Source organism: Podarcis liolepis, assembly GCF_965112155.1.
Source record: "Podarcis liolepis genome assembly, chromosome: 13".
NCBI lineage: Eukaryota > Metazoa > Chordata > Lepidosauria > Squamata > Lacertidae > Podarcis > Podarcis liolepis.
Genome location: NC_139573.1, coordinates 53,826,206 through 53,853,877, shown reverse-complemented (window position 1 = coordinate 53,853,877; position 27,672 = coordinate 53,826,206). Strand labels below are relative to the sequence as shown.

At 41.8% G+C, this 27,672-nt stretch overlaps 1 protein-coding gene and 1 long non-coding RNA gene across 5 annotated transcripts in view; one reads left to right on the top strand and one right to left on the bottom strand.

Moving 5' to 3' along the window:
* GALNT1 (polypeptide N-acetylgalactosaminyltransferase 1) overlaps positions 1-17,194 on the top strand; it is a 61,506-nt gene extending 44,312 nt beyond the window's left edge. For both annotated transcript variants that reach the window (XM_083473249.1, XM_083473250.1), the window contains 8 exons: positions 2,388-2,595; positions 4,175-4,345; positions 5,365-5,482; positions 6,071-6,251; positions 8,184-8,323; positions 13,295-13,393; positions 14,626-14,760; positions 15,914-17,194. In XM_083473249.1, the coding sequence (XP_083329375.1) occupies positions 2,388-2,595; positions 4,175-4,345; positions 5,365-5,482; positions 6,071-6,251; positions 8,184-8,323; positions 13,295-13,393; positions 14,626-14,760; positions 15,914-16,060 (1,199 nt within the window). In that variant the 3' untranslated portion in view covers positions 16,061-17,194. The remainder of the gene's footprint in view (positions 1-2,387; positions 2,596-4,174; positions 4,346-5,364; positions 5,483-6,070; positions 6,252-8,183; positions 8,324-13,294; positions 13,394-14,625; positions 14,761-15,913) is intronic.
* A 4,860-nt stretch (positions 17,195-22,054) lies between these two features.
* Positions 22,055-27,672, bottom strand: part of LOC310692412 — a 39,643-nt gene continuing 34,025 nt past the window's right edge. Inside the window, exon 5 of one of the 3 annotated variants that reach the window (XR_014518775.1) lies at positions 22,055-22,499. This is a non-coding gene — a long non-coding RNA (uncharacterized lncRNA). The remainder of the gene's footprint in view (positions 22,500-27,672) is intronic. The other 2 variants (XR_014518778.1, XR_014518777.1) reach the window with 2 other exon arrangements.

Here is a 27,672-nt window from a genome sequence, read left to right as displayed (position 1 = left end):
ATGATGTCTGGTCCACAGTGCTTGACCAAAATGGCCTGGCAGATCTAAATAGATCCATAGATCATTGGTTCCCCACACCTGTTTTAGAGTAATCATAGCACTAATGTGCTTGTATACAAGTTGTTTAATATTGAATTCATTATTATTTAAGAGAAATGCAGTATTCACACTTTTAAAAAATCAATTTCAAAAAGCAACCTGATTCTTTTAGGTGGTTTTGTAATCGGTATTAGAAACTGGGATAGAAAAGCTAGGAGCGAAATGGCTTCTGGAACTTGGGTTGTGGGCGCCAAAACAAGAATGTCTAGTTGCCATTTTGGGGTGGGACAGTAACTCTTTCTATTTATTATTTTAATAAGCATGAGCTAATACATAATTCTCATAAGTGAGACATTGTTAATATCACATTTTTAACAGAAACTGTCAATACATGTTTAATTTGGTGTTTGCCATAAAAATATTGGTACCATACTTCATTTTTCAAAACACTCTACTCTTTATTGTTAAACTCCTTAACATATTGTCTATCCTTAACATATACTTTGAAGCTTCAAAGCACATGCATTTCAGTAATCCTTGAGTGTCAACCAGGCACAAAAAGTGGCACCTAGACTTTTTGAGGTGCTGACAAATGGAGAATCTTTAGGCACAAAATGCGCCTGGTGCCCTGCTAATTTTGAGCCCTGTTTGTAATCATCATTTTTTTACCTAACATAGCCCTTATATAAACTTGTATAGCAAGTATATAGCATAATATATAATCCATGCTTCTCTGTGCTAAAAACATTATCCATACAGGTACATAACATTCACTCTTTTGAATTTAATGAATTCATTAAAGCTACCCACTGGAAGCAGTCCAGACTTCACAGACTGCATATGTTGAAATAGAGATTACTCTATGCCAGGGTAAAGTAAATCACACTCTTCAAATAACCTAGGGTGCCCTTAATGCTCAAACATGCATGAAATGAATATTCATTAAATAGTGCCTGTTTAATCTCTAAATCACTTTTTAGTTGGGTTTTGCCGTATTGATAAGTACAGTGCATCCACATTCTATTTTTCCTTTGGAATTGTGCTGAACCTGCTTCTTAAGAGAATTCTTTTGTCTTATTTAGAATTATTATTATTATGATGGATTTCTTCATTGAGGCAATGTTTTAATAAAAAGCTGTTATATGAGCTTTGCTCTTAAGAGTTTTATAAAGGTAAAGGTAAAGGACCCCTGACAGTTAAGTCCAGTCGCGAACGATTCTGGGGTTGCGGCGCTCTTCTCGCTTTACTGGCCGAGGGAGCTGATGTTTGTCCACAGACAGTTTTTCTGGGTCATGTGGCCAGCATGACTAAGCTGCTTCTGGTGAAACCAGAGCAGCACATGGAAATGCCATTTACCTTCCCACTGGAGTGGTACCTATTAATCTACTTGCACTTTGGCGTGCTTTCGAACTGCTAGGTAGGCAGGAGCAGGGACCAAGCAACAGGAGCTCACCCCGTCGCGGGGATTTGAACCGCCGACCTTCTGATCAGCTCAGTGGTTTAGACCACAGTGCCACCCATGTCCCTAAGAGTTTTATAGTACTTAAGTAAACTGTGTATAGTACTGTATATAGTATAGTACTCTGAAACCATGTATACCTGACTCTTCACGTTGTACATAGCTGCATAGAACTATATCAATATTTTCCTTGATGGTGCTTCAGTGACTCATATGGAACTTTGTTTAAAATAAATTGGGTTTGAAGTTTATCAAACTGAAGGATGCAGGCAGAAAATGCAATCTCTGTTTACATGCTGGTAAAATACTCTGTAAGTAGGAAATTAGGCTTCTACAAAAATTTCCTAATCGGGAGAGAGTGGGTTTCAAATTTTAGCAACAGTTGGCTGAACTGAATAAAGCAAACATTCAGCTTTACCTTTGTATCTGCTGCTTCCATATTCCCAGTAAAGTTGATTTGCATAATATTTCACTTTTGCACTGGAAAAGGAAACATCAAGAATACAAGACTTACTCTTCGCATAATTTAGAAGTGCTAATTTTTCATTTAGAAGAAAAATAGTGGATAAATACCAATTAGTTGTTTTGCTTACATGTGGAAAAAGTCACCATCCTGAACCAGAAAGAGAAAAAGAGAGTTTTAATCTTCCATTAAAATCTGCAATTTGGAGCATAATGTGTGTGTCCTGGTTCTGTTCTTGCACAGTATTCATAGTATATTCAGTCTTAAATTTAGTGTTGATATCTGGATTGTTCTGCCCCCTTTTGACTATTCTTGTTGAGAGTTCATTTAGACATAAGCCATTTTAAGAGTTCTTACTAAAATTATGAGTGTACATGTAGCTTGAATGCTACATTTATTTTATCTTTCGCTTGCCATACTTTTTAGAGTTCTTGAAGAGACCCTTGGAGAACTATGTGAAGAAATTACGAGTACCAGTTTATGTGATTCGAATGGAGCAACGTTCTGGACTGATCAGAGCCAGATTGAAAGGAGCTGCTGCTTCTAAAGGCCAAGTCATCACCTTTTTAGATGCTCATTGTGAATGTACAGTAGGATGGCTGGAGCCACTGCTAGCACGAATAAAATTAGACAGGTGCTTATTTTATAAAACATGTTAAAGGTTAATACTGACTAATGCAGCTAATCTGTTTTTTTAAGTGTGACTCATCCATGGACATAGTGGGTAAACTTCACCAGTCCTTAGAATATAAGAAATTTGTAGTAGAAGAATATTTGCGCACAAAGGATTAATTAAAGAGCAGTGGCAGACCTTGGTAATCTTCAAATGCAGTATGGATGTATTGCAGATACAGTGGTACCTCAGTTTACGAATGTAATCCATTCCGGGAGTCTGTTCTTAAACCAAAGCCGTTCTTAAACCGAGGCATGCTTTCCCTAATGAGGCCTCCCACCGCCGGTGCCCTTCCACCATTTGGATTCCGTTCTTAGACCGAGGTAAAGTTATCAAACCAAGACACTATTTTCGGTTTTGCAGAGTTTGTAAACCAAATCATTCTTAAACTGGACTGTTCTTAAACCGAGGTACCACTGTACAACTATATGTATAATTAATAACTGTGACATTCTCAGATATCCTGCCATAGCCTGTTACTATTGTTGTTTTCTGTGTTATGCTCGCATATGCCTTGCAGCATGTTTCTCCGGAAATCAAGCAACCTGTTCTCTGAGGTACATAGGAACCTACCATTCTACCAAGTTAAACCTTTGTTTCATTTAAGGATTTTCCTGCCCTAACTGCTAGCCCATCTGGCTCTGAATACAAATACCTTGTTTAGAGAGGGTAACACTTTTGAATGTGGTTAATGTGAGCTTCAGTCTACTATCCTGCATTATTTAATTTCTAAGATTTCTTCTTTCTTCTTTTATTTTTTTTCCAATTTCCAATTTTACAATAATCAATACCTCATCACACATACATACATCATAGTTTGACTTCCCTCCCCCCCTTTCTGTGGTTTCTTCTATTTTCACTTTTGATTTATGCATCTCCCCTATAACTCCTTATAATTGTTACTCTCAACTTTGAAAAGGTTAATAGTTTAGCTGCTCATCTTCAGTTAATCCCGCTAATGCAGTTAACTGTTTGCAATGATTTTTAAAATACTCCAGATAATTTCCCCCATTCTTTTTTAAAAATTCCCTCATCTTGGTTCCTTATTAGTCCAGTAAGCTTAGCCATTTCTGCGTAGCCCATTAATTTTTCCTGCCATTCATCCTTGGTTGGAACTGTATCTTATTTCCATCTATTATTTATAAGATTTCTTATCTACCCTTCACCCCACGTTGAATAGAAGTGACAGCTCTTGCAGATAAAGGACTATTTCAAGTGTTTGATCATTACTTTGTTTAATAACATAGCATAGTTTCTTGTATTCTGTGTTGCTGTGGTATAAAGTGAGCATGAGCCGGACAAAAACGAACCTTTTAAGCCTCATTGAAATAACTGAAGCTAGTTCAAAGACACTTGTAGATACTTAACATGAGCTGGATCATGCCTATCATGTACTAAAACTGAAACCTTTTCAGAGATGAACAGGAAATGAGATGCTCAATTTGTGGTATAGGGCTGATATTGTATGTAACAAGGGCTGTATTTTGTTCCTGTATTCTTGCCTTTTCTAATGGTCTGTCTATGCCATTTCTTTCTTTAGGAGAACAGTAGTTTGTCCAATTATTGATGTAATCAGCGATGATACATTTGAATATATGGCAGGTTCTGATATGACTTATGGTGGGTTCAACTGGAAGTTGAATTTCCGGTGGTATCCTGTTCCACAGAGAGAAATGGACCGAAGGAAAGGTGACAGAACCCTTCCAGTCAGGTAAAGGGAGCTGATGAGCATTATTGGGATATCCCTTCATGCATGTGTCTAATAATACAATCCAGGTTTACTCAGTTCCCAAGTCCATTTCTACATTAAAAAGAACTCTGAAGGTGCAAGGAACTGTGAGGGAAATATGATATGTAATCAGCAGCCATTAACTTGGTTTAAAAACCCCCCAGTAAATTAAGACACATCTTAGAAAGCCTGCTGAAACAGGTAGATCATACAACTCTTAGTAATAAGTAATTGCAGGTTGAACACTAGGAAGTGTGTTCTCCCTTAACTGTGAGCATCTACAGTGGTACCTCGGGTTAAGAACTTAATTCGTTCCAGAGGTCCATTCTTAACCTGAAACTGTTCTTAACCTGAGGTACCACTTTAGCTAATGGGGCCTCCCGCTGCCATCGTGCAATTTCTGTTCTCACCCTGAAGCAAAGTTCTTAACCCGAGGTACTATTTCTGGGTTAGCGGAGTCTGTAACCTGAAGTATCTGTAACCTGAAGCATCTGTAACCCGAGTTACCACTGTAGTTTGGACAGGGAGGTCCATTTCAGGTTAGTGATTAGTATGCCACCTTTTCTAAATCTGCGGCAGTGAAACAACGCTGTTTTGGCACAACATAACTTCTTCCTTAAACATGCTCTGGGGGTTTCCCCCAACCCTCCAGAGCATGGTTATGGGGTGCACAAGGAGAGGAAGTGCTTGTGCAAACATAATTGCTTAACTGGATACTGCCTATGGAAATTAATGGACCTAAGTTAATCATGTATTAATTTTATTGATATTAATGTTCTGAGTTGGAGTGGCATTAGATGCAGTTCAGGATGCTGCAACATACCTTATCCTTCAAATCTGTGCTGCCTTCCTGAACTCCCAGACTGGCAAATGCCTCCCTCTTTTTCACCCTCTGGCCCAATTTTAGCTATATTTTTGTTGGGATAGAGTTCACTGCTAAGAGTAATAAATGTAATAATAAATGTCAGAGTTGGATTTAAAACATTTTCATATTTCTTTAGGACGCCTACAATGGCAGGAGGCCTTTTTTCTATAGATAGGGACTATTTTCAAGAAATTGGGACATACGACGCAGGAATGGATATATGGGGAGGAGAAAACCTAGAAATTTCATTCAGAGTAAGTAAACTTCATTTTTATTCCCAGGTAGTGCAGCTTAGTTATGGTAGGCAGACATATTTTGAATGTTACCAGAGAAAAGATGCAAATTCTATCTTTCAACGATAGATTATTTTTTAAAATTAAAAACAAATTCAGGGAAGAGAGATAACAGCTGCTTTGCCAGAGTGCTTTGGTGCAGTACTGCAAAGCACATGGTTCACAGCTCTGATCAAAAGTTCTAGGACATCCCAGTATCTGCATGTGCAGTTGACTGAAGAATAGTGAAACTTGGGTAGAGCTGTCATGCTACCATTATGATGTTTCAGTAATACTGGTAAGTGCCCAATGTCCTTGCTGCAACAGAATGGTCTTGCTACGTAATCTGGATATGATTTCACATAGGCTGGAAGTGGGACATCTGTGATGAGTTCTCCATGAAATGGTGAAGGGTGATAACCACTGGTCAAGAGTGATGTGTAAATATAATTAGTAAAATTATAATGCAGAATTATTACTCATGCAGTTATAGTTTGCATAGTAATCAGAACCTTTCTTTCCCTAAAATACAATAGAAATATGTTTATGGTGAACTCTTGACATTTTCAGATTTGGCAGTGTGGGGGAACTTTGGAAATTGTGACATGTTCGCATGTTGGACACGTTTTTCGAAAAGCCACTCCTTACACTTTCCCAGGAGGGACAGGGCAGATTATTAATAAAAATAACAGACGACTTGCAGAAGTTTGGATGGATGGCTTCAAGAATTTCTTCTACATAATTTCCCCAGGTAAGCAAGGAATCTTCAGCATAATATAGTGTCTTAAACTGATACGGTGAATTAAAAAAGTTCCTTCCAGTAGCACCTTAAAGACCAACTAAGTTAGTTCTTGGTATGAGCTTTCGTGTGCATGCACACTTCTTCAGATACACTGAAACAGAAGTTGCCAGATCCTTCTATATAGTGAGAAGGTGGGGAGGGGTATTACTCAGAAGGGTGGTGGGAATGGGTGATTGGCAGATAGCTGAGAAGAGCCTGTTGACTACTCTTAACGACTGCAATAGGTCTTGCAGGAAAAGGCAAGGGGTGAGAAGGTGAAAAATGGCTTAGTCATGATACGGTGAATGTATAAAGCCATCTTCTGCTCAGGCTATTGATTCACCTGGCTCTGAAATGTGATGCTAATGCAGTTTTAGGCTGCATTAATAGAAACCATAGTTTCCATCTCATGAGAAATAATAGTTACACTTCATTTTGTACTAGACAGACCTCATGTTTGGAGTATTGTGTCCAGTTGTGGAGGAGGACTGTGAGAAGGATGTAGAAAAATTAGAGGGCAACCAAGGTGGTCTGTGGGATTGATGAGACATCATATGAGAAAAGGTTATATGAACTGTGTATGTTTAGCCATGAGAGCAGAAGGCTTGAAGGGACCGAAGGGCTGTCACACAATAGAAAGGAATCTCTGCTACTCCCAAGCGGCAGGAATAGATCTGCAGAAGTAGAGATTTCAGTTGAACATTAGGAGAAACTTCAGTAAGAGTAATTCAACAATAGAGCCATGTACCTAGGGTTGGCAGTCTCTCTCACTGGAAGACTCCAGGTAGAGGCTAGACAGCCATGTATTGCAGATGCTTTAACTCTAGATTTCCTACATTAAGCAGAAGGTTGGACTAGATTCTGTAAACATTTCTGTACTGTACTCTTCAAGATACTTGTGCTGTTACGAGGCTCAAATAAAGTAGCATCTTTAGGCATAATTCAAAGACTGTACCAAAACTACCCTGTTTGGTTGCAATTTCCTTGGAATGTTCAGACTCCTGCCAATGTGGTGTAGTGGTTAAGAGCGGTAGACTCGTAATCTGGTGAACCGGGTTCGCATCCCCGTTCCTCCACATTCAGCTGCTGGGTGACCTTGGGCCAGTCACACTTCTTTGAAGTTTTTCAGCCTCACTCACCTCACAGAGTGTCTGTTGTGGGGAAGGAAGGAAAAGGAGAATGTCAGCCACTTTGAGACTCCTTCGGCTAGTGATAAAGCGGGATATCAAATCCAAACTCCTCCTACCTTATATTAAATGTTCATTTGTAGCTCTGTAAGCAATTTTCATGGAAATTGGTCTGTACATAAGAAATTGATGCGGCCTCACAGTTTCAGATAAAACTGGTTGTAAGTTTTCCTTGTGATACAGTGGTGCCTCGCAAGACGAAAAGAATCCGTTCCGCGAGTCTCTTCGTCTTGTGGTTTTTTCGTCTTGCGAAGCAAGCCCATTAGCGGCTTAGCGCTATTAGCGGCTTAGCGGATCAGCTGATAAGCGGTTTAGTGGCTTAGCGGATCAGCTGTTAAGCGGCTTAGCGGATCAGCTGTTAAGCGGCTTAGCGGCTTAGGATCAGCTGATAAACGGCTTAGCGGCTTGGGGAAAAGGGGGGGGGAGGGAAAAAAACCCGCAGGAACTCGCAAGACATTTTCGTCTTGCGAAGCAAGCCCATAGGAAATTCGTTTTGCGAAGCACCTCCAAAACGGAAAACCCTTTCGTCTGGCGGGTTTTCCATCTTGCGAGGCATTCGTCTTGCGGGGCACCACTGTAGTAAGATACCTAGAACCTGTCCTCAGAGATCTGTGTAAAGATTACTCTTCTCACCCAGTCTAATTTTTGTGCAGGTAATCTATTACTGTATTTATTCAATTAAAACTGTAACTAACTGAGATGCAACTCTCTGCAGGGGTTACAAAGGTAGATTATGGAGACATATCATCACGACTTGGACTTAGACACAAGCTGCAGTGCAAACCTTTTTCCTGGTACCTAGAGACTGTTTATCCTGATTCCCAAATACCACGACTCTATTTCTCTTTGGGAGAGGTAACAATTTTAAGACCCATACAGTTTTGAGAACTCTTAATTAACTGTAGAATTCTTTAATATGCCTCAAGCGTTGAAGTAAAAAAATGTGCGTGAACGGCACACCTGTGCTTTTTTCTAATGTGCAAAGCTTTAAAGTTTGGGTAATAAGATTAAAGCAGATTTATTTCTCCCATGTGTAAGTCTTTCTGTAATGCTGTAATAGAAGAATTCAAATCCTTAGGTCATATAAAATCTAAATTAATACTTGGAAGGAAATTCTTTTCCAGAAACAGGGAATTTACATGCTGCTGTTAATGTGCACTGTGCTAACAGCTTCTAAACTTAAGTAACCACAGGCTTTTTCTGTTATTATGTTCAGCATGTTTCTATACTGCCTTTTTTGTAAATAAATTTTAATTAATTTTCACAGATAGTAAACAACAAAATAAGGATACAAAAATCAAACCACAATCTAACATTTGAACTTCTAATAAGGAATCCTACTATTTACAAGCCTTCTTTTGAGGTTCTTTAAACCTCAAGACTTCCTTCCACCCCCTTCTACTGATTCTTTACATCTTACATCATTCTCTGCATTTTGTTATCATTTTTATCCAGTTGTTACTCCTTAACATTTTCTAGTTCCTCACTGCTTACAAGTGCTTAATCGAACCCTCCCAATGTACCAACTTGTTTACAATATTTCTGCACATATACAATAAATTCCCCCCCCCCCATTTTTTTTAACTTCTCATTGTCAGAGTCTCTGAGTTTTGCCGTCAGTTTTGCCATTTCTGCATATTCCATAAGTTTTATTTGCCATTCTTCTATTGTTGGCAACTGTTCTTCTTTCCATCTTTGGGCTAACAGGATCTGGGCTGCTGTTGTGGCGTACATAAATAATTTCTTCTGTTCTTTGGGAATTTCTGTTCCTGTTATACCTAATAAAAATGCTTCTGGGTTGTTGTTGTTTTTTAAAGTTAGTTTAAACATTCTCTTCAATTCATTATATATCATTTCCCAGTAGCTTTTAATAATCTTACATTCCCATCACATATGATAGAATGTACCCTCTTTTTCTCTGCATTTCCAGCACTTACTAAAACTTGTTTTATACGTTTTAGCAAGTTTAATCATGTTATATACCACCGATACATCATTTTCATATAGTTCTCTTTAAGTGTGGTACATGCAGTAAATTTGAGATCCACAGTTTTTCCCAATCATTCACTTGTATATTATGTCCCAGATCCTTTGCCTACTTCATTACATACTTAACCTCTTTGTCTTTATTTTTCCATTCCAACAGCAAATTATACATTTCCGACAGTAATTTCATATTATCTTCCATTTCTCTTTGAAATCTTGATATGGTGTAACTAAATCCTTTTTGCCATTTTTAAAAGTTTCATTCAGTTGAAAGTGTTGTAACCAATCTATTATTTTCTCTCCAATTTCCTCAAATCTTTCAACTTTAATTGATTATCCACTTCTGTTGACAGCTCTCTGTACACTGGCCGTTTAGTCTTTATGCTAACCTTTTTTACTGATATTACTTCTGTCGGTGAGATCCACCATGGTGTCTTTTGTTCTAATACGGTAGTACCTCGGGTTACATACGCTTCAGGTTACATACGCTTCAGGTTACAGACTCTGCGAACCCAGAAATAGTACCTCGGGTTAAGAACAGAAATCATGCTCCGGCAGTGCGGCAGTAGCAGGAGGCCCCATTAGCTAAAGTGGTGCTTCAGGTTAAGAACAGTTTCAGGTTAAGAACGGACCCCTGCAACGAATGAAGTACTTAACCCGAGGTACCACTGTAAATCCTTACATCTCTCCCATACTTTTAAAATTGCATTTCTTATTATATGGTTCTGGAATCCTTTGTGCACTTTGGCTTTATTATACCATAAATACGCATGCCAACCAAATCGTACTGTCATGTCCTTCTAAATCTAAAAGATCTGTGTTTTCTAATTTAATCCAACAGATATGCTTCATAATATATCTTTAAATCTGGTAGGGAGAAACCCTCCTCTTAATACAAATATTCCCAAAGTGGTTTAACATACAACAGCTTAAAACTCCTGTATTTTATTTAATAAATCTTTAACTTACCATACAGAGTTATCTACCCTCACAATGCAGTTTGCAACATATATAATAAACATTAGAATTCCCAGTTATTAAAATAAGAAACAATAAAAATGATGCTCCCAATGGACATCAAAAGCATTTCCCTGGGGATGAATTTTATTAATTTTATATGCATTATATGTCCAGAATTTCCCAGATATATCCTGAATACTACAGTCAGAATCAGTGTCTGGGCAGAAATTGCTAAAATGTCCGGGAAAATCTGGACTTATGGCAACCCATGTCGGCATTGTCGTTACTGGCGATTTTCTTTAAAAATAGCAGCCCTACATTATATGCTATATTATAATTAACTAATTTAAAAGGCAGAACCAACAGTAAAGATACACACTTTCTGGTCAATCAAGCCCAACTGCCTTGTGGAGTAAAAGGACTGTTGCTTGCCTCTAAAATGAAGCCAAGGAAGAATATAGACAGGGCTTTAGAGTCATACCCAAAATGATTATTAGAATCTGATCTTGGATTAACAAAGCTAAGTAATGCTATTATAATGTTTAGCTTGATCTGATTAATCATCCTATCCCATTTCAGGTTGGACAGGTAATCTCACTCCTACCCTTCCTCTCTCTCGCCCATCTTAAGGGTAAACTAATTTGATAATTTAGAATGAATGCCGTAGTTGCCACTCTGTGATTCTCATGATTACATGTTGTCATCTAAATAATTGTATTGATTTTCACTAAGCTTTAGATAAAACTTTCCACATTTTAAAAATCACATTGACTCTGAAACATCTGTTGAACTAAAGAAGGATTTCCTTGCTTTTATAAGGGGTTCAATGAGTTTAAGTTATAAGTCTTAGTGTTATTAAAATCTCAGATGTTGGGCAGGCATGGGTCACTTAGCTGGTTTGCAAGCTATAACCATTCTTGGGGAAAGTGTAATCTGGCCATATTATCCATGTCCTAACTAAAGTTAAGTTAACAGTACTGCAATACATTCCATGTGAGGTTCCCTTGGAAGACTGGAAAATTTAACTGATTCAGAACATGGCTTCCACTAGTGTAACATTACAACACTGTAGAATACTGGTTTACTGAAAGGAGAGCATTGGAATGTGGGGAGGGAAAAGTCAGTTAGGTGACAGTTGGGGAGAAGTAGTAGAGCAGAGCAGCTGAAGAGAAAGATAAGAGAAAGCAGTGGACTAGAGAAACGGAGAGAGGGGCAAGTGGTCCAAAGTTCAAGCAGTGGGAAAAAGTGAGCTATAATAAGACAATGAAGACTATTACAGTGGTGCCTCGCAAGACGAAATTAATTCATTCTGCAAGTCTCTTCGTCTTGCGAGTTTTTCGTCTTGCGATGCACGGTTTCCCATAGGAATGCATTGAAAATCAATTAATGCGTTCCTAGGGAAACCGCCTTCAAACCAGGTCCGGGGACAGTCCTCTTCTGAAGTCGGGGGGGGGGGCAAGGGCTTTTCTTCCCACCCCCAGCATTTTAAAAAACCCCGGGACAGTGGAGGACTTCTCCGCTGTCCGGGCGATCTTAAAATGCTGGCGGGCGGCATTTTAAAATCGCCCCCGGGACAGCGGAGGACTTCTCCGCTGTCCGGGGCGATTTAAAAGCCCCTGGGAAGGCAGGCAGGGGGGACAAAGACTTTTGCCCCCCGCCCGCCTTCAGAAGGTGTTCCCGCCCCCCCGCCCCGCTTCGGAGCACCGGGAGAAGCGATCTCCCCGCAGCCCCTTGCTTCAAAAGAGGTCCGGGGGCAGCGGGAAGCGCTTCCCGCTGTCCCCGGACCTGGGGCTGCGGGGAGAAGATCGCTTCTCCCCGCCGCCCCTTGCTTCAAAAGAGAAGACCCGCTGTCCCCGGGGCAAGCTTCGTTTTGCGAAGCAAGCCCATAGGGAAATTCGTCTTGCGAGGCAACTCGAAAACGAAAAAAACCTTTCGTTTTGTGAGTTTTTCGTCTCGCGAGGCGTTCGTCTTGCGGGGTACCACTGTATGTTTCAAGGGACAATAACTGATTAAGTGCTCTTTACGGACTTTTAGGAGTCTAAGGATCTAAATATCTCTTGAACACCATGCTGCTATTTTATGCCAATTGTTTTATTGGTGGTTTTTAAAATTGTGTGGGCTGCCTTGATAATTTGATTTGGAAGCATACTGCTGCAAGGTATTGGTATTGCCCTGCATCCCCACTTGGCCCCCATGCCACAGATTATTCACTATTTCTCTGCTCTTCCAACCTGGTTCTTTGTTGTGTACAGTGAAGGGCATAAAGAAGGTGCGTGGAAAGAGCCTCAAGACTGCTCCTGATCTCTTTATTTATTTGCTTGTTTGTTGAATACGTATACCACCGTTTACCCAAAGATCTCAGGCCAGTTCACAGCATAAAAATACAAATTAAAAACGCAAAATGCATAATAAAAACAAGAAAAAAAAGAAAACAAACCAATAACCACCACCCTCTGGAAGCACATTTAACATGACATAAAATGTTATCAGCCAAGGCCTGGTTGAAGAGGAGTGTTTTCACCTGGCCTAAAGATGTATAATGAAGGTGCCAGGCAAGCCTCCTGGGAAGAGCATTCCACAAATGGGGAGCCACTACAGAAAAGGCCTCTTCTTGTGTTGCCACCCTCTTGACCTCTTGTGGAGGAGGCCTGCAAAGAATGGCCTCAGGTCGGCTCATGTTATTATTATTTATTCAATTTATATACCGCCATATACCCACAGGTCTCATATGGAGAAATATAGGATGGACAGGGTAACTGAACAGGGCACATATGCAAAGGCTTCCTTGCTTGTGATTTTCAAGCCATGCATGCAGATTGTCTTTCTAATGTAAATACATATAGCAAACGGAGTGTGCTGAATTTTTGTTCTTGTCTTCAGATCAGAAACATGGAAACAAATCAGTGTCTGGATAACATGGCAAGGAAAGAAAATGAAAAAGTTGGCATTTTTAATTGTCACGGGATGGGTGGCAATCAGGTAACAATATAAAATTCCGAAAACTAAAATATTAGATTTTTAAACTGTATATAATTAGACAAGTCATTGTGTATGTGAATGTAAGAGTGCATATGTCTCTGTGTGTGCATGCATGAGCACCGTGTGTACATATGTGCACATATGTGCCACAGAGTGCGGAGGAAATTAATGTTTGGGGGAGTGTGTGCAAATGTCTGCATGACAGTATGCTTGCGTGTGTGCGTGCATGTTTGAGTGTACAGTGTCATGCAAGAATGTATGTATCTGTAGGACTCTGTACATGTGTGATTGCATTTGTGCATATATGTGTGCACACAGATCTGTGTGTGAGAGACGGGGGTGGGGTGAGATATATGGGGGAGTGAGAGAATGGAGGAGAAAGAGGAGTGTCCCCACTTAACGTATTTTTCGCTCTATAGGATGCACTTCCCCCCTCCAAAAATTAAGGGGAAATGTGTGTGTGTCCTATGGAGCGAATGCAGGCTCCTTGGCTTCAGCGATAGCAACGTGAAGCCTGGAGAGCGAGAGGGGTCGGTCAGAACTTGCGCTGCGTTCCGAAGGCTTCAGGGATGGCCGTCTGAAGACTTCGGAGCACAGTGCGAGTTCCCACTGCGCTCCGGAGGCTTTGGGTGAACGCACCTTGAACGCACAGAACGCACCTTGTTTTAGAGGGGCAGAACAAGAAAAAAAAAATCTCCCTCTTTCTGCACAGCGCCCCTTCAGCGAAGCTGGAGGAGAAATGGAAGGGGCTCCACAGTTACTGGGAAGTAGGCCTTGTTAAATTCAGTGGGACCCACTTCTAAATGGAAATAGGATTGCACTGTACAACTTTTTTATAGTATGCTTTGATTCTTGTAGGACTTGCTTGGAAGAATATTAATTTGACTGTTGTGAGGTTGCAAGCTTGTGCAGCTAGAGGGAGATCATCCTGTTTCATGCTGTAGACCTGTTTGTTTTAGGACATGGATGGGTGCTGTTGGGCAATATGGCGGGGAAAGTTGTAATTCCCCCTCAAAAAACTATTGGAACAAAAGTTCTGCAGCGGCCCTGCCCTCTATCCAAGCGACCCAGTGACTATATCTACCAGTAGTTTAAGAAACTCTTTTATGCAAAGAGATTAATTATTCTAAATCTGTTTTCCATATGTGTACATTGAGGACAGGTTTAATGTTCAGAAAAACATATAAAGTGGTATATAGCATGGTAATAACAGGCTATTGCTTTCCATCAAGGTTTTCTCATATACAGCCAACAAAGAAATTCGAACAGATGATCTGTGCTTAGATGTCTCCAAACTTAATGGTCCTGTCACAATGCTCAAGTGCCACCACTTAAAAGGCAATCAACTTTGGGAATATGATCCAGTGGTAAGTTGTCTTATGACTGAAGCTCAAGTGATTAGAAAATTCAGTGACTATAGATGTTGGTATAATTATAGTATTGTGGAGAATGCTGGTTGGAACTAGGAGATGGGAATAATAAATTAAGATAAGTAACATGATGTGTTGCAATTTTTAAACTGTGTTGGAATTAAAGCTGCTTTTTTAGTAATGAAGTTGTGTAAGCAAAAGGGAGGGAACTCATCTAAGGAGATAATTCATTCCTGTGTCCCATGGATTACAAAAGACACACACACAAATTACAGCTGTACCCTAACAAATAACACTTCCTATTTCCCCCCACAAACTGCAATGCTAGTTTTACCTGCTTTTCTCAAACTACAGTAATTCCTTGCATGATTAAAGGAAGCGCTGGCGGCCTTGGAGTTTGCAGTCACATCCTGTTTTGTTTTCCAAAGGGCCTGAACAAAAGGTACCAACGACCTTTTTGCTGGCCACTTGAATGCAAACCCTTTCCAACTCTTCCCCATTTCTCATTCTGCAGTGGTGCATTTAAATTTCTGTTATTACAGCATCAAGGCAAAGCTAGAAATTGCTGTTAGAACATGGTTACGGGTTGGATTAAAATGTCGATTTGTATAAAAGATTTGATAGTCAATTTCTAGTAGTACGTTTTTAAATCTGTGGGCCCGTGGTCCATTTATTACAGTGCACCTGCTCTGAGTATGATTTTTGTTAGATATTACCTAGTGTTTTAAATTGGCCCTTTTTCTTGTTGACTTAAATCATGATTTAAGTCTATGCTAAGTCATTACTTTAAAACAAAAGTCCCCTGCACTACATTGCAGTTTGAAACTTTAGAGTTTCAAAAGCAGTGTGCACTGCAAGGGAGGCTGCTCGTGAAAGGAAACACGTTAAAAAAAAAAAAAACCCTAGACACCCTCCCACAAGCCCTTAAGAACCTTCAGTGGCATTTCCAAGATACCTAAGAGGTACTGAGTTCCATATATGCTCTCAAAGGATGTGGACCGCTTGGAGAGAGGAAAACACAACTATCCCTTTCCTAGCAGTGGTCGGTCCTAAATGAACCTACTGACTGGTGTGGATTATCTCTTCCTCTTCTAATTAAAATATACTCTTTTTCTCTCTCTTCCCTTTCCTCTCTCCCCCGCCAAAAAAGAAATTAACCCTTTTGCATGTGAACAGTAACCAGTGCCTGGATAAAGCCACTGAAGAAGACAGCCAGGTACCCAGCATCAAAGACTGCAGTGGTGGCCGCTCTCAGCAGTGGCTTCTTCGTAACGTCACCCTTCCAGAAATATTCTGAAAGGAGTCAAAGAGGAGGATTGACTGGACTACCTCAGCAAGTACGTGGGCTACGTTTTTATGTAGCAAGCAAAGGCTGCAAGGTTTATTGGCCACTGGAGCAGATTTCTAAATCTTGAAGAGCCAGCCATCCTGGTGTTAAGGGTGTGGGACTACATGAGTACTTGTGAACCTGCGCACACTGATGTTTACAAGATTGAAAATAGTTCATCAAAGAATCATTTAATAGAACATTTGGACCGTGGAAAGAATCAAGGAAATATGCACTCTGGAGAGTGGCACAACCGAGTTCTCTTGTACATCAGCAGCCTTGACCAAAGGTGCTGTTACAAAGATTCATTTACAAGGTTTAATGTTAACCAAGGTATCAAACATAAATGCAAATATAAATGGAGAAGTTTTAATATCACAAGAAGGGGGGAAATCACTGAAGCAAGAATCAGGGTTCAGAGGCAAAAAACAAACAAATCAGAACTATATAAGAAGTACAATTTGTAATACTAAATATCAGATTTATATGTAGATTTTTTACTTCGGTGGGGGGGGGGGAATAACCAAGTGAGACACAATTTCTGTTCAATTGTGTGGTAGTCCATTAATATCCTTTCTTCCTCCCCTCATGGGTCTTGAGCTTATTAGGAGCAAAAGTAAAATTGAGTATGAATAAAATTGGCTCTTTGAATGTCAGTTCAACATTTTTAAACTTTCATTTTGGCTTGCAGGCTGTTGGAACTGTCAATACATCTTTTTTTAATGATCTGAAAACTGGGGATGCATCCTTTGATGTGACTTGCTATTTCAGTTGTACTTGGGTCAATCAGCTTTTGACCTTCCATCACCAACTTAAGAATTTGTTAGTAAAATCTGTTAACTTGACTGATAATGCTTAATGGCCAACTCTCTTACTACTGTACTACAGGTTTTGTTTTCACAGCAATAAATCTTTCATTTTTTGACTCCAGTCAGAGCCTACAAATATTGCTTATTCAGGTAATAAGTAGTTGACAACTGAATGTTTCTTGAAAACATTTTTCCACTCCATACTTTGATTGCATTCATATTTAGATTGCATTTTTTGAATTGTAATGTTGATCTGCTTTTTTTTCCTAATAAAATCTAAAGAAATCTGTAGAAATGGCCTTTTAAAAATTGATGTAACTGAAGGCCCTATGATTTGCTGCTACATTAGTCCAGCATTTTGAACTTGAATAGCTTCTTTCAGCAATCTCTGAAAAATCAGAGCAGTGGGGAGTGGGTAATATTATGGTTCCTAACATTCAAATTGAGCTGTCTTTTAAAGAAAGAAACATGGAAATGACTAGGATAATTTTGAAAAGAATGTGGAGTCCTGTTTCCGTTCCAGTTGGTTATATGCTGCTTTGATCAGCCATTCTCTCATTTTGAACCCATTATGTGACACATCTACAAAACAGAACCAGAATGCTTTTCAACACAAAATGGGGAAGCTGTCCCCTCACAGTTCTCTCCATCATATCCCTGTTATATGCAGTTGGAGCGCTAAGTGTTTTATATAAATGTGAATCAACTGTCCTAGTAATGTTCTCTTCAGTTAAATGTTAGCCAAGTAGTCGGAACTAAGGAACCTTGATATATGCTGCAGAGCTTTTCCATGATATTTGCCTGAGTTGTTCATATCTACTATGTGCCTTTCAGATGTGTAATTTGTTTTGTAATATCACAGAGACAAGAAAAAGGTCTTCTAAAGTAAAGCATACTTCTAGCAGTAAGAACTGCATGTGTTCTACATTAAGACTTGCACATAAAAAGCAAGCTAGGGGGCTATTAGGCCAAGAATAATCTGCAGTTGCTCTAGAATGTTGTTTTCTTATTTCTGCATCCTGTCCTTCTAGGAACCCAGTAAGTTTGAAAGAGTTTTGCTAGCTGGGTTTCTTGCATCTCGGCAACGTTTTAGCTACTGCCAGACACTGTTTGTCCTAATCCTCAATTAATAACTCAATTTTATGACATGTACTTGATAGCAGTCTTAATGTTGCTAAAGTAGTTAACTGCAATTGGGGACAGTGGCTAGTCGAGGAATGTCCTTGAGTGAGAACAAAATAAAACCCTTTCTCTTTTAGGGATGTCTCCGTCCATCTCTCCACTGGCAGGAAGTTAAATGTTATAGAGAATACAACTTGGGGGCTGAGACACCCCCTTCAGTTCCACTTCCTGCCGGCTGCTCCAGGCACAGCAAAAGAGAAGAGGCGGGCATGCCATTTGAGAAGGGATTTTTCATTTGTTCTTCCTTGTCTGTTTATTCCTGGCTTCCCTTCTGTTACTCCTGATCGGTTTTAGCTTTCTCCCAGCTCCATGTAACATACAGATCTGAGGACTGGAATATGAGTTATGAACAAACTAAGCCAACTAATCTTGGATCCTATATTCCTTCCTCCATTCTGATGAGCGTTTTCCTTAAAGTTTGTGTATGCCTCAAGCTGGTCACTTCCTGATTTTGAAATGTGTAGCAGAGGCACTGAATAGCTCACATTAAGGGAGGCCCAGTAAATGGAGGCATAAGCCTTGGCCATTAGAAAAGTGGGACTTCATTGTTAGTTCCTGTGTTCCTTTTGAGATGAGTCTGAAACACCACGATTGGATCAATTCACCCTCTTTATTATGGACAATGACCAATATTCTGAAACTTTGGTGGTATTTTATATATTTGTACAAGCCAAACAAAATAGAAAACCATAGAAATAAAATTACAGTGGTACCTCAGGTTAAGTACTTAAGTCGTTCCAGAGGTCCGTACTTAACCTGAAACTGTTCTTAACCTGAAGCACCACTTTAGCTAATGGGGCCTCCTGCTGCCGCCGGAGCACGATTGCTGTTCTAATCCTGAAGCAAAGTTCTTAACCTGAAGCACTATTTCTGGGTTAGCGGAGTCTGTAACCTGAAGCGTATGGAACCTGAAGCGTATGTAACCTGAGGTACCATTGTACTAATAACCATACCATACTATAGAAGCCAGGCACAGAAAACAAAGTTGTAAGTCTTCTAAAATTAACAGTTGAGTATTTTTTCACGCGGCAGCAAATATCTAACCAGAGATGGATGCATTCCGATGTAAAAGCAGTGCAGAAGCATAAAATGCATCTGATCGTACTGAGAAATTGTGTAAAAAAGATGCAATAAAAAAGCGATGCATAGGAACATGACTTATTGATTCCGCTCCTCCAGATTAAAATGAGTATTTATGTTGACGGGGGATTTTTTGGAGCCTCCCCTGCAGAACTGCTGATGGAAGAACATCAAATGTAAAGGCTTAGCAATGTTTTTTTAGCAGAGAGCACATAAAGGTACTTCCCTGGTTTACAGGACTGAAGTTAGTTAGCATGCTATTTGAGGTTAAGCCTATAGCCTATTGGCATTCAACGCTAGCATTATGCTCTGTGGGTATTGCTCTGGCAGATTCATACCTCATAGGCATAAGGGAAACCCAGTGGTGTAGGGAGCCCCAGTGTTATCTGCTGCACCATGGGAGCGGGGCATGCTGGGGCGCGCTGCGCTGTTGGAGCAGCGTCCCTCCACCTGGAGGGCAGCTGAGAGGAGCGGGGCATGGGTGCGCTGGCCCTGCATTCCCTGCAAAAGCAGCACAGGGCCAGCACCCAAGCCGCAGCGTGTCTCAGGTGCCCTCCAGGTGGACGGTGGCTGAGGCGGAGGTGACAGGCGTTCACCCACTGCATCCACCTGGAGGCCAGCACATGCTGGTTGTGTCCATGTTGGCCGTCCTCTGGTAGGGGGGGAGGGGGACGACGGACGCTATAGATTGGCACACTATGAGCCCAGCCCATGCTGCTTTTGGGAGTGGTGCACTGGGCTCTGGTGTGCCAAGGCTTGTGTGCCTGCAAAGGTAAGTGCTGCTGGGGGTGCCCAGTCTCCCCGCCTCCCCTAGCTATGCTACTGGGTAAACCGTGGAAAACCCCTAACACTGCAACTTCACAGTCAAATATTTTATCCAAGCTGACTGAAAACATGCTGCCAAGGATCAGGATCAGCAGGAGGAGCAATAAGCAGTTTTCCTCGACTGTAAAAACCAGCTCACTGAATTGGACCAATGGTCCCATCTCAGATTATATGGGCAGGTACCCATGAAAAGTGGCAGAATCCAAGGGGCAGTGCCGTGAGCACCACTGCTCATAATGATTTATTATTAACTATTCTTTATTAGTAGAACTACTACTATTTTTAAAAGGTCACGTTTCCTCAGACTGACCTAAGATTGGATGGGCTAATGGGCAAGGCATTTCCTCCATGGTAGATGGTGTATAAAGGTCAAGGGACCCCTGACCATTAGGTCCAGTCGTGACCGACTCTGGGGTTGTGGTGCTCATCTCGCTTTATTGGCCGAGGGTAGCAGGCATACAGCTTCTGCGTCATGTGGCCAGCAGGACTAAGCCACTTCTGGCGAACTAGAGCAGCACACGGAAACGCCGTTTACCTTCCCGCTGGAGTGGTACCTATTTACTTGCACTTTGACATGCTTTCGAACTGCTAGGTTGGCAGGAGCAGGGACCGAGCAACGGGAGCTCACCCCGTCGCGGGGATTCGAACCACCGACCTTCCGATCGGCAAGTCCTAGGCTCTGTGGTTTAACCCACAGCGCCACCCGCGTCCCTTTAGATGGTGTATACAGTATGAGTTGATGTTTCCTTGGGAAAACCCCAGGTTCAAAGGGCCACCAAGTTGTAAAATTCACTGTGGGTGGCCTTGGGCCACATAAGGAGCCTAACCTACTTTGTTGTGTTCTTGTGAGGTTAAAACTGCACTCAGTTGCTTTGGGGCAGGGCAGAATGCACAGGGAATAAATGCCTGTCATTTTTTGGTTTCGTTTCTATGACCCTTTGTTATGGGTGGCATCTACCATGCTCTATAATTAAGGCAAGCGAGCACTTGCCATTACAAAGAGTGGAAAGTTTCACTTCATTCTATGATGCATGTTTCAGAAATAACTGGCCTGTCTGCATAACCCCTGCTTTAACTGCCCCAATTCAGCAACACTGGTCTGTAGCTGCATGGGTGAAAGTAATAGCTGGGGGTGGAGAAGGAGTCCTTTAAAAAAGAAAGGGTGCCCAAGAGATGAGGCAGATAAAGACTTCGAGCCCGTACCCCTAGGGAAGGGGGGTGGTGAGAAACAAAGATCCCACAATAACATACTAAGCACCATTCATGTATGAAAGGGAAATCCACACCTGCAAACAGCCAATAGGCACATGTATGTGTTTACTGTAAGCCATACTGTCAATACTGTGAAGCTGCATGTACTCTATAAAGTGTGAACTTACTCTTCAGGTTTAGGTATGGCTGCAGGTTATGGATTTGGCTGAACCTTTAAGAAGAGTAGCTGCCTTGAGAAGAATGTGATCCAAGTAACACGAGCCATAAAGCAGTTGATAGCAAGGCCTTCAATTAAGCAGTAGGAAGTCAGTGCTTATTATGTTTTGTGCAGAAGTAGGGCATTTATTTGATGAACGACCACTTTGCCAATTAATCATTTGGTGTCGGATAGATTCACCCATTAAGGGCACATGCTGCAACTCCTCCGTAAAGGATAAGTGACCCAGCACACATGGCCCCAAATGCATTTTGCTTTTCTCACTAGTGTTACCCATTCACTTCCACAACGGACGGGAGATAACACATTCTCTCAACATCTGCAGTGATTGAGACGCTGCCGCCACGACAGCACCAGATGAGTTGTCCAATGCAACTGATCCAGTGTGGTGGGATCAGTTCCAGCTAACGCAGCCTGATGACTGATTTTAAATTCTAATGTTTTTACTGCTTTGATTATCAGTGAACAGTGGTATACAATTTTTGTAAGTCATTAGGGTCCTAACTTCTTAAGAGAGGGAACAGGTTTTACCGTTTTGTTTTATTGATCTGGAACCTATAGGACGAAAGGGGATAGCTTGGTTTTCAGCAGCCATCAATCTGCGTAAGTTCTGTCCCTTAGCAAGACTGAAAACGAATAGATTTTGATATAACGAAGGTGAATTATATAACAAAAACTGGAGTTCTGGAATTGTCTGCCTCCTACTAAATTAAAAAATCCCAATTGAATTTTGCACAAAGGGAAGGCGACTTACAAAGTAGTAAGTACATTACATCATTATGAACTGAGTACAGGGATGGCTTGTGCTGGAGTTAATACTGGCTACAAACACCAGCCACAGCAAGCTGTTTATACTGCCATCCTGTGAAACTGGTGGTGTTTGATCAGCTGTTTGGTTTCCCCCCTAATTAATGCAGATGGTTTAAGCTATTTTTTATTGGTTTCTCAATGAGCTCTTGGAGCAACCTTCTCCAACATCATACCGTTGGTTAAAAGTTCATTCTCTTCTCTCTAAATGAGAACTCGGTACTATTTTGGTGGTTGCTGCAGACTCCATTTCATTGCTATTGCACTTGGCTCTGAGCTGTAAAATATCAAAATACCACGGCTGTGTGAGTGGAGGTTTTAATTACATTAAATAGATTTTAAAGCCAAAATGTCTATAAACTAGTTCAGTGCTAATGAAGTGACAGCTTTCTGCACACAAGCCAAAATAGTCACAGAAAGTGTCCATTTTAAGGAACGTGTGCCACTTTGATCTTCCTTGGTACCTCTATTTTGAGGGGCTTTGCCAGAGGACTCAGTTCAACATCTACCCTCTAGGCTAGCAGAAGTTAACTGTTCACCAGGGCCCTGCCACTTATTAAAGTGTATCTCATAGCTGCCACTTCAAATGTCCCAAAGTCTGAGAACTCGAAAGGTTGCAATGTTATCTTGAAATACTTCTCTTCCTCTTGGTTTCGTCATTGAGGACAAGATCCATTTAATTAAAGTGCATTTAAAACTATCGGTTTTTTGCTTTCCCTGAAACCCTGAAGAACAGAAAGAAGCACAATCTAAAAATGGCTTTTTTGCAGGACTCAGAAAAGGAGATAAACCTCCTGGTTTATTTGAGCTTCAGCTGCTACCCACCCTCAAAAAATAGGAGAGACCTCTCATAGCACCTTTCAAGGCAGGCAGAAGAGCTTTGCCTGGCCATGAAGACACCTGCCAGAGACAACAGGCCTGTTCATACACTCTTGCCCACCCAAGAAAAGAGGGATTTGAAGCTTCTGTCTCACCCACAAACCTTTCCCCCTTCAGGCCTTACTTTTTCCTACCTAGATATGTGAACTAAATCTATTTTTGCAGCAGCTAATGATACATTAACATTCAGACTGAAACAGCTTGAAATTAGGTCACAGTTTTCAATATTGTCTATTAGAAATGTTCTACCTTTTAGAGAATATACTGATTTATGACTCTTAATAGCTGGTCTATACAATTTTGTACCCCAGCTTTAGAGTACCATATAAGGTTCAGGTTTAGTTCCCGGTCTGAGTGTGAGAAAGAATCCCCAATTGCCACTAATGTAAGTCACTTGTACACATAGCATGAACATGATAAAACAATGAGGCATGAGCAATCAATTCCTTTTCTATATGCTCGTTGGCAACAATAATTTTTTAAAAATCTGGCTGAGAAAACTACCTCGCTTTCAGCCCACTAAAGCCCTAAACTGCCTCGGTCCAGTATACCTGAAGGAGCGTGTCCACCTCCATCGTTCTGCCCGGACACCGAGGTCTAGCACCGAGGGCCTTCTGGCGGCTCCCTCGCTGTGAAAAGCCAAGTTACAGGGAACCAGGCAGAGGGCCTTCTCGGTAGTGGCATCCGCCCTGCCCTCGGTAGTGACATCCCACCAGATGTCAAAGAGAAAAATAACTACCAAACTTTTAGAAGACATCTGAAGGCAGCCCTGTTTAGGGAAGCTTTTAATGTTTAATAGGTTATTGAATTTTAGTGTTCTGTTGGAAGCCACCCAGAGTGGCTGGGGAAGCCCAGCCAGATGGGCGGGGTATAAATAATAAATTATTATATTATTACTATTTGAATGACACGGTTAACTTATTTTCTCATCTCTTTCCTCAACTGAAGGTGGTCTCCTTTGTTTTGGCTGCCATCGCTGAGGTAGAGCCCATCCCAAAGCTCTTAAGAGAGATCGGTCCACTGGGGTGAGGGGGCAAGTGGGGAGGCCAATGGCTGTACCAACACTTTCTATAAATTGAGACACCTCAAAATAAAGTTACACTGTTAAGCCCCCTGTCTTCCGAAGGCTGGATTTGTCAACTTTTACAACAACACGTCAGGATATATTGAAATGAAGCTGGCTACTTAAAGCAGAATAGAGCAGCGTTGTCAGCCAGTGTTTTCCTGTCCGCTGCAGGCACTGAATAAACCCAATTCAACAGTAGAACAACACACTTCCCTGTGCATCAGGTTTGCTCCTCTCTGGTTTCTTTATTTACCTGTGTCCTGTTTTCCATCCAGGGCACAAAGCACAGTCATTTACCCATTCAACTGCACGTAGCAGGCAGCTTGAACTTTCTTTTCAGGTAGACAAATACTGCCGAAAACATCAGGATTATTGCTTGACAACCTTGGATGCTTCTGGCAGCCCAATATTTAACCAAAGAGGTTCCTTCTCAAGTGGCATTTTGTAATTTAGAAAAATTGCTAATCCTCAAGGTGCAGGAATAAAACTGCTAGTACTTTTAAGTACTGGGTCGCACAAGCCATTTTAGTACTTTGTATGCTTGCACCAACACTATGAATTGGTAGCGCACTGGTAGCTAGTGCAGCACATTCACAGCCCGTGGCACCCTGGTCCCATCAGGCTTCTCAACATACCAGCCGGACAGCTACAATCTACACTGGCTGGAGCCTCTGGGTTATCTTCAAGCCCCCCCCCCCATGTTGGTGCTGACCTTTAAAGCCCTAACAGCCTCAGCCCAGTATACCTGAAGGAGCGTCTCCACCCCCATCGTTCTGCCCAGACACTGAGGTCCAGCGCCGAGGGCCTTCTGGCAGTTCCCTCGCTGTGAGGAGCAAAGTTACAGGGAACCAGGCACAGGGTCTTCTCGGCAGTGGTGCCCGCCCTGTGGAACGCCCTCCCATCAGACGTCAAGGAAATAACTATCTGACTTTTAGAAGACACCTGAAAGCAGCCCTGTTTAGGGAACTTTTTAATGTTTGATCTTTTATTGTGTTCTTAATATCTTGTTGGAAGTTGCCCAGAGTGGCTGGGGAGGCCTCGCCAGATGGGCAGGGTATAAGAAATAAATTATTATTATTATCATCACCACCATCTTATTACAACTGACACCAGGCTATCCGAGTCCAGGGAAACCAAGATGATCAAGGGTCTTGAAACCTGATGAGAAAGGGATCAGGCTGTTGGGTATGTTTGGCCTGGAAACGACACACTGAGGCCATACAATAGCCCACCTTCAAATCTCTTAAGGGTGGAAGATGGAGGAAGCTTGTTTTCTCCTGTTCTGGAGGCTAGGACCTGAACCAACGGATTCAAGTGACAAGAAAGGGGATTCCAACTAAACACCAGGAAGAAATTTCTGCCAGTAAGAGCTGTTCGGCAGTGGAACGGACTCCCTCTGTGTCACGGGCGATCCCGGCTGAGGATGTCGGGACCGGGGGCAAGATGGCAGGATGGGAGCAGGAACGAGAGTCCAGAAGCCAGGAAGCAGGGAGTCACGAAGTCAAGGATCTGAGGGTCGAGAAGCAAGGAGTCAAGAAGCTGAGGTCCAAAGATCGGGAAGCAAGAAGCCAAACACAGCAAGGCAGGAAACGAGTTGCTGTGGCAAAGAGCCGACGGGAAATGCTGACCTTATATCCCTTCCCGGCTCTTGCCACCAGGTGCAGTGAGTTACCAAGCGGCCTCACCTGTGCGGCCGCACCTTGCCTCTCCAGAACAAACTTAGGGAGGCTCCAGTCCTACGAAGTCCTACTTGTCACAGGGCCTGGCTCCTGCACGCACTCCTGACACTCAGGTGGCCGGCTCTGCCAACCTGTCAAACTTGCTCTGCAAGAGGTGGGGCAGACTCGGTTCTCACCACAGATATAGATATTCTGAGTAGCACCAAACACCTGTTCCCAGATGAAAGAACCAGGGGAACTAACTCCAACCCTCCAGTCTCCATGCTGCTCATTCGCACTGTCCAGAATGTCTAACCAGGGCTGCATACTCTCAGTCCAGCGTGTGTGTGTGTGTGTGTGTGTGTGTGTGTGTGTGTGTGTGTGTGTGTTTCTTCATATCTAAGAACACAAAAAGGAGTTCAGGCCAAGGGACAATCAGAAGCCAGCATCCCTTTTCCACCAGTGGTCAGCTAGATACTTCTGACAAGTGCAGAATTAGGGCATGATCAGCCCTCCCCTGCTGTTTTCCTAAAGCAGCCAATATTTAGAGGTCCCCTGTCCCTGAACTTGGAGGCTCCATTGAGGTGCTATGGCCAGTAGCAGCAGATAGATCATCCTATGTCCTACATATATTGGCCAAGCTCATAAGGATGTGTAAATCAGTAGCAATCACCACAACCTGCATGTTATGTAAGTTAATTCTGGGATCTGTGAAGCGGCAGCTAGGGAACGGTAGAGGAAATTCTGTTGCTGTGTTTGCTGCTCTTAACAAGGTCAGTGCAGAAGGCTAGAAAACCTTTTACCAAAATGTGCAAGTAGAGGCTTAAGGGCAAATACACACACAATCTCGATACTTAGCAAACCAGCTCCATTTGCAAGTTCAAATATACCAAAGCCATCCATACAATTTCCCCAAATACTAATTCCAAGCTCCCCTGTTTAAAACGCAGAGCCCAAGTACCACCTTCTTAAGCCTTCTCTCTGGGAAGAGAATATAAGTCCAGTATTTAATTATTGTTGTAACGGTGAAGTGATACTACACTTTAACTGCATCCTCTAATGTCTCGGAAGGTAGATTTGAGTTTGTAGGATGGAACAAAAAAATTATGTATCGCATCATGCCGTTTTGTTTTTTAGCTATTATACTTGACTACCATCTAGTGGTTTCAGTAAAGATTGCAATTAATTGGCAAAAGTCTTTTCAAGAGTTAGTAATTGCTATTCCATGCAGCCTTGGCTTTAAATCTGTTTAACTTCCATTTCCTTATTTTTTTTTTAAACCACCAATTATTATGTGATCATCATCATCACAGACATGACTGGGAGTCAGGCATTGCAGTTTTGGCTGAGGAGCCACAGTCGTAAATGATGCTTTCTTGCAGGGGTGCCAACTTGAATAAAATAAGGGGTAAGCCCTGCCCCACATAATGGAACACAAGATGCAGTGCATGCACACCATTTGAATGGCAACACTCATCAACTGGGGGGGGGGGGAGAAACTGTCACCCTCAAATATTTTATTGGGGTGTTTGTGAAGAGACCTCGGCCCCTAGGAGTTGGCTCCTATGCTTCCTTGCGAAACAACAAACCAACGTTGCTCCAATGAAAATAGGAATGTCCTAAGGAAAAGCATGGGACACGGGTGGTGCTGTGGGTTAAACCAGAGAGCCTCGGGCCGTCGATCAGAAGGTCGGCGATTCGAATCCCCGTGACGGGGTGAGCTCCCGTTGCTCAGTTCCTGCACCTGCCAACCTAGCAGTTTGAAAGCACCTCAAAGTGCAAGTAGATAAATAGGTACCGCTCCGGCGGGAAGGGACACAGTGTTTCCGTGCGCTGCTCTGGTTCGC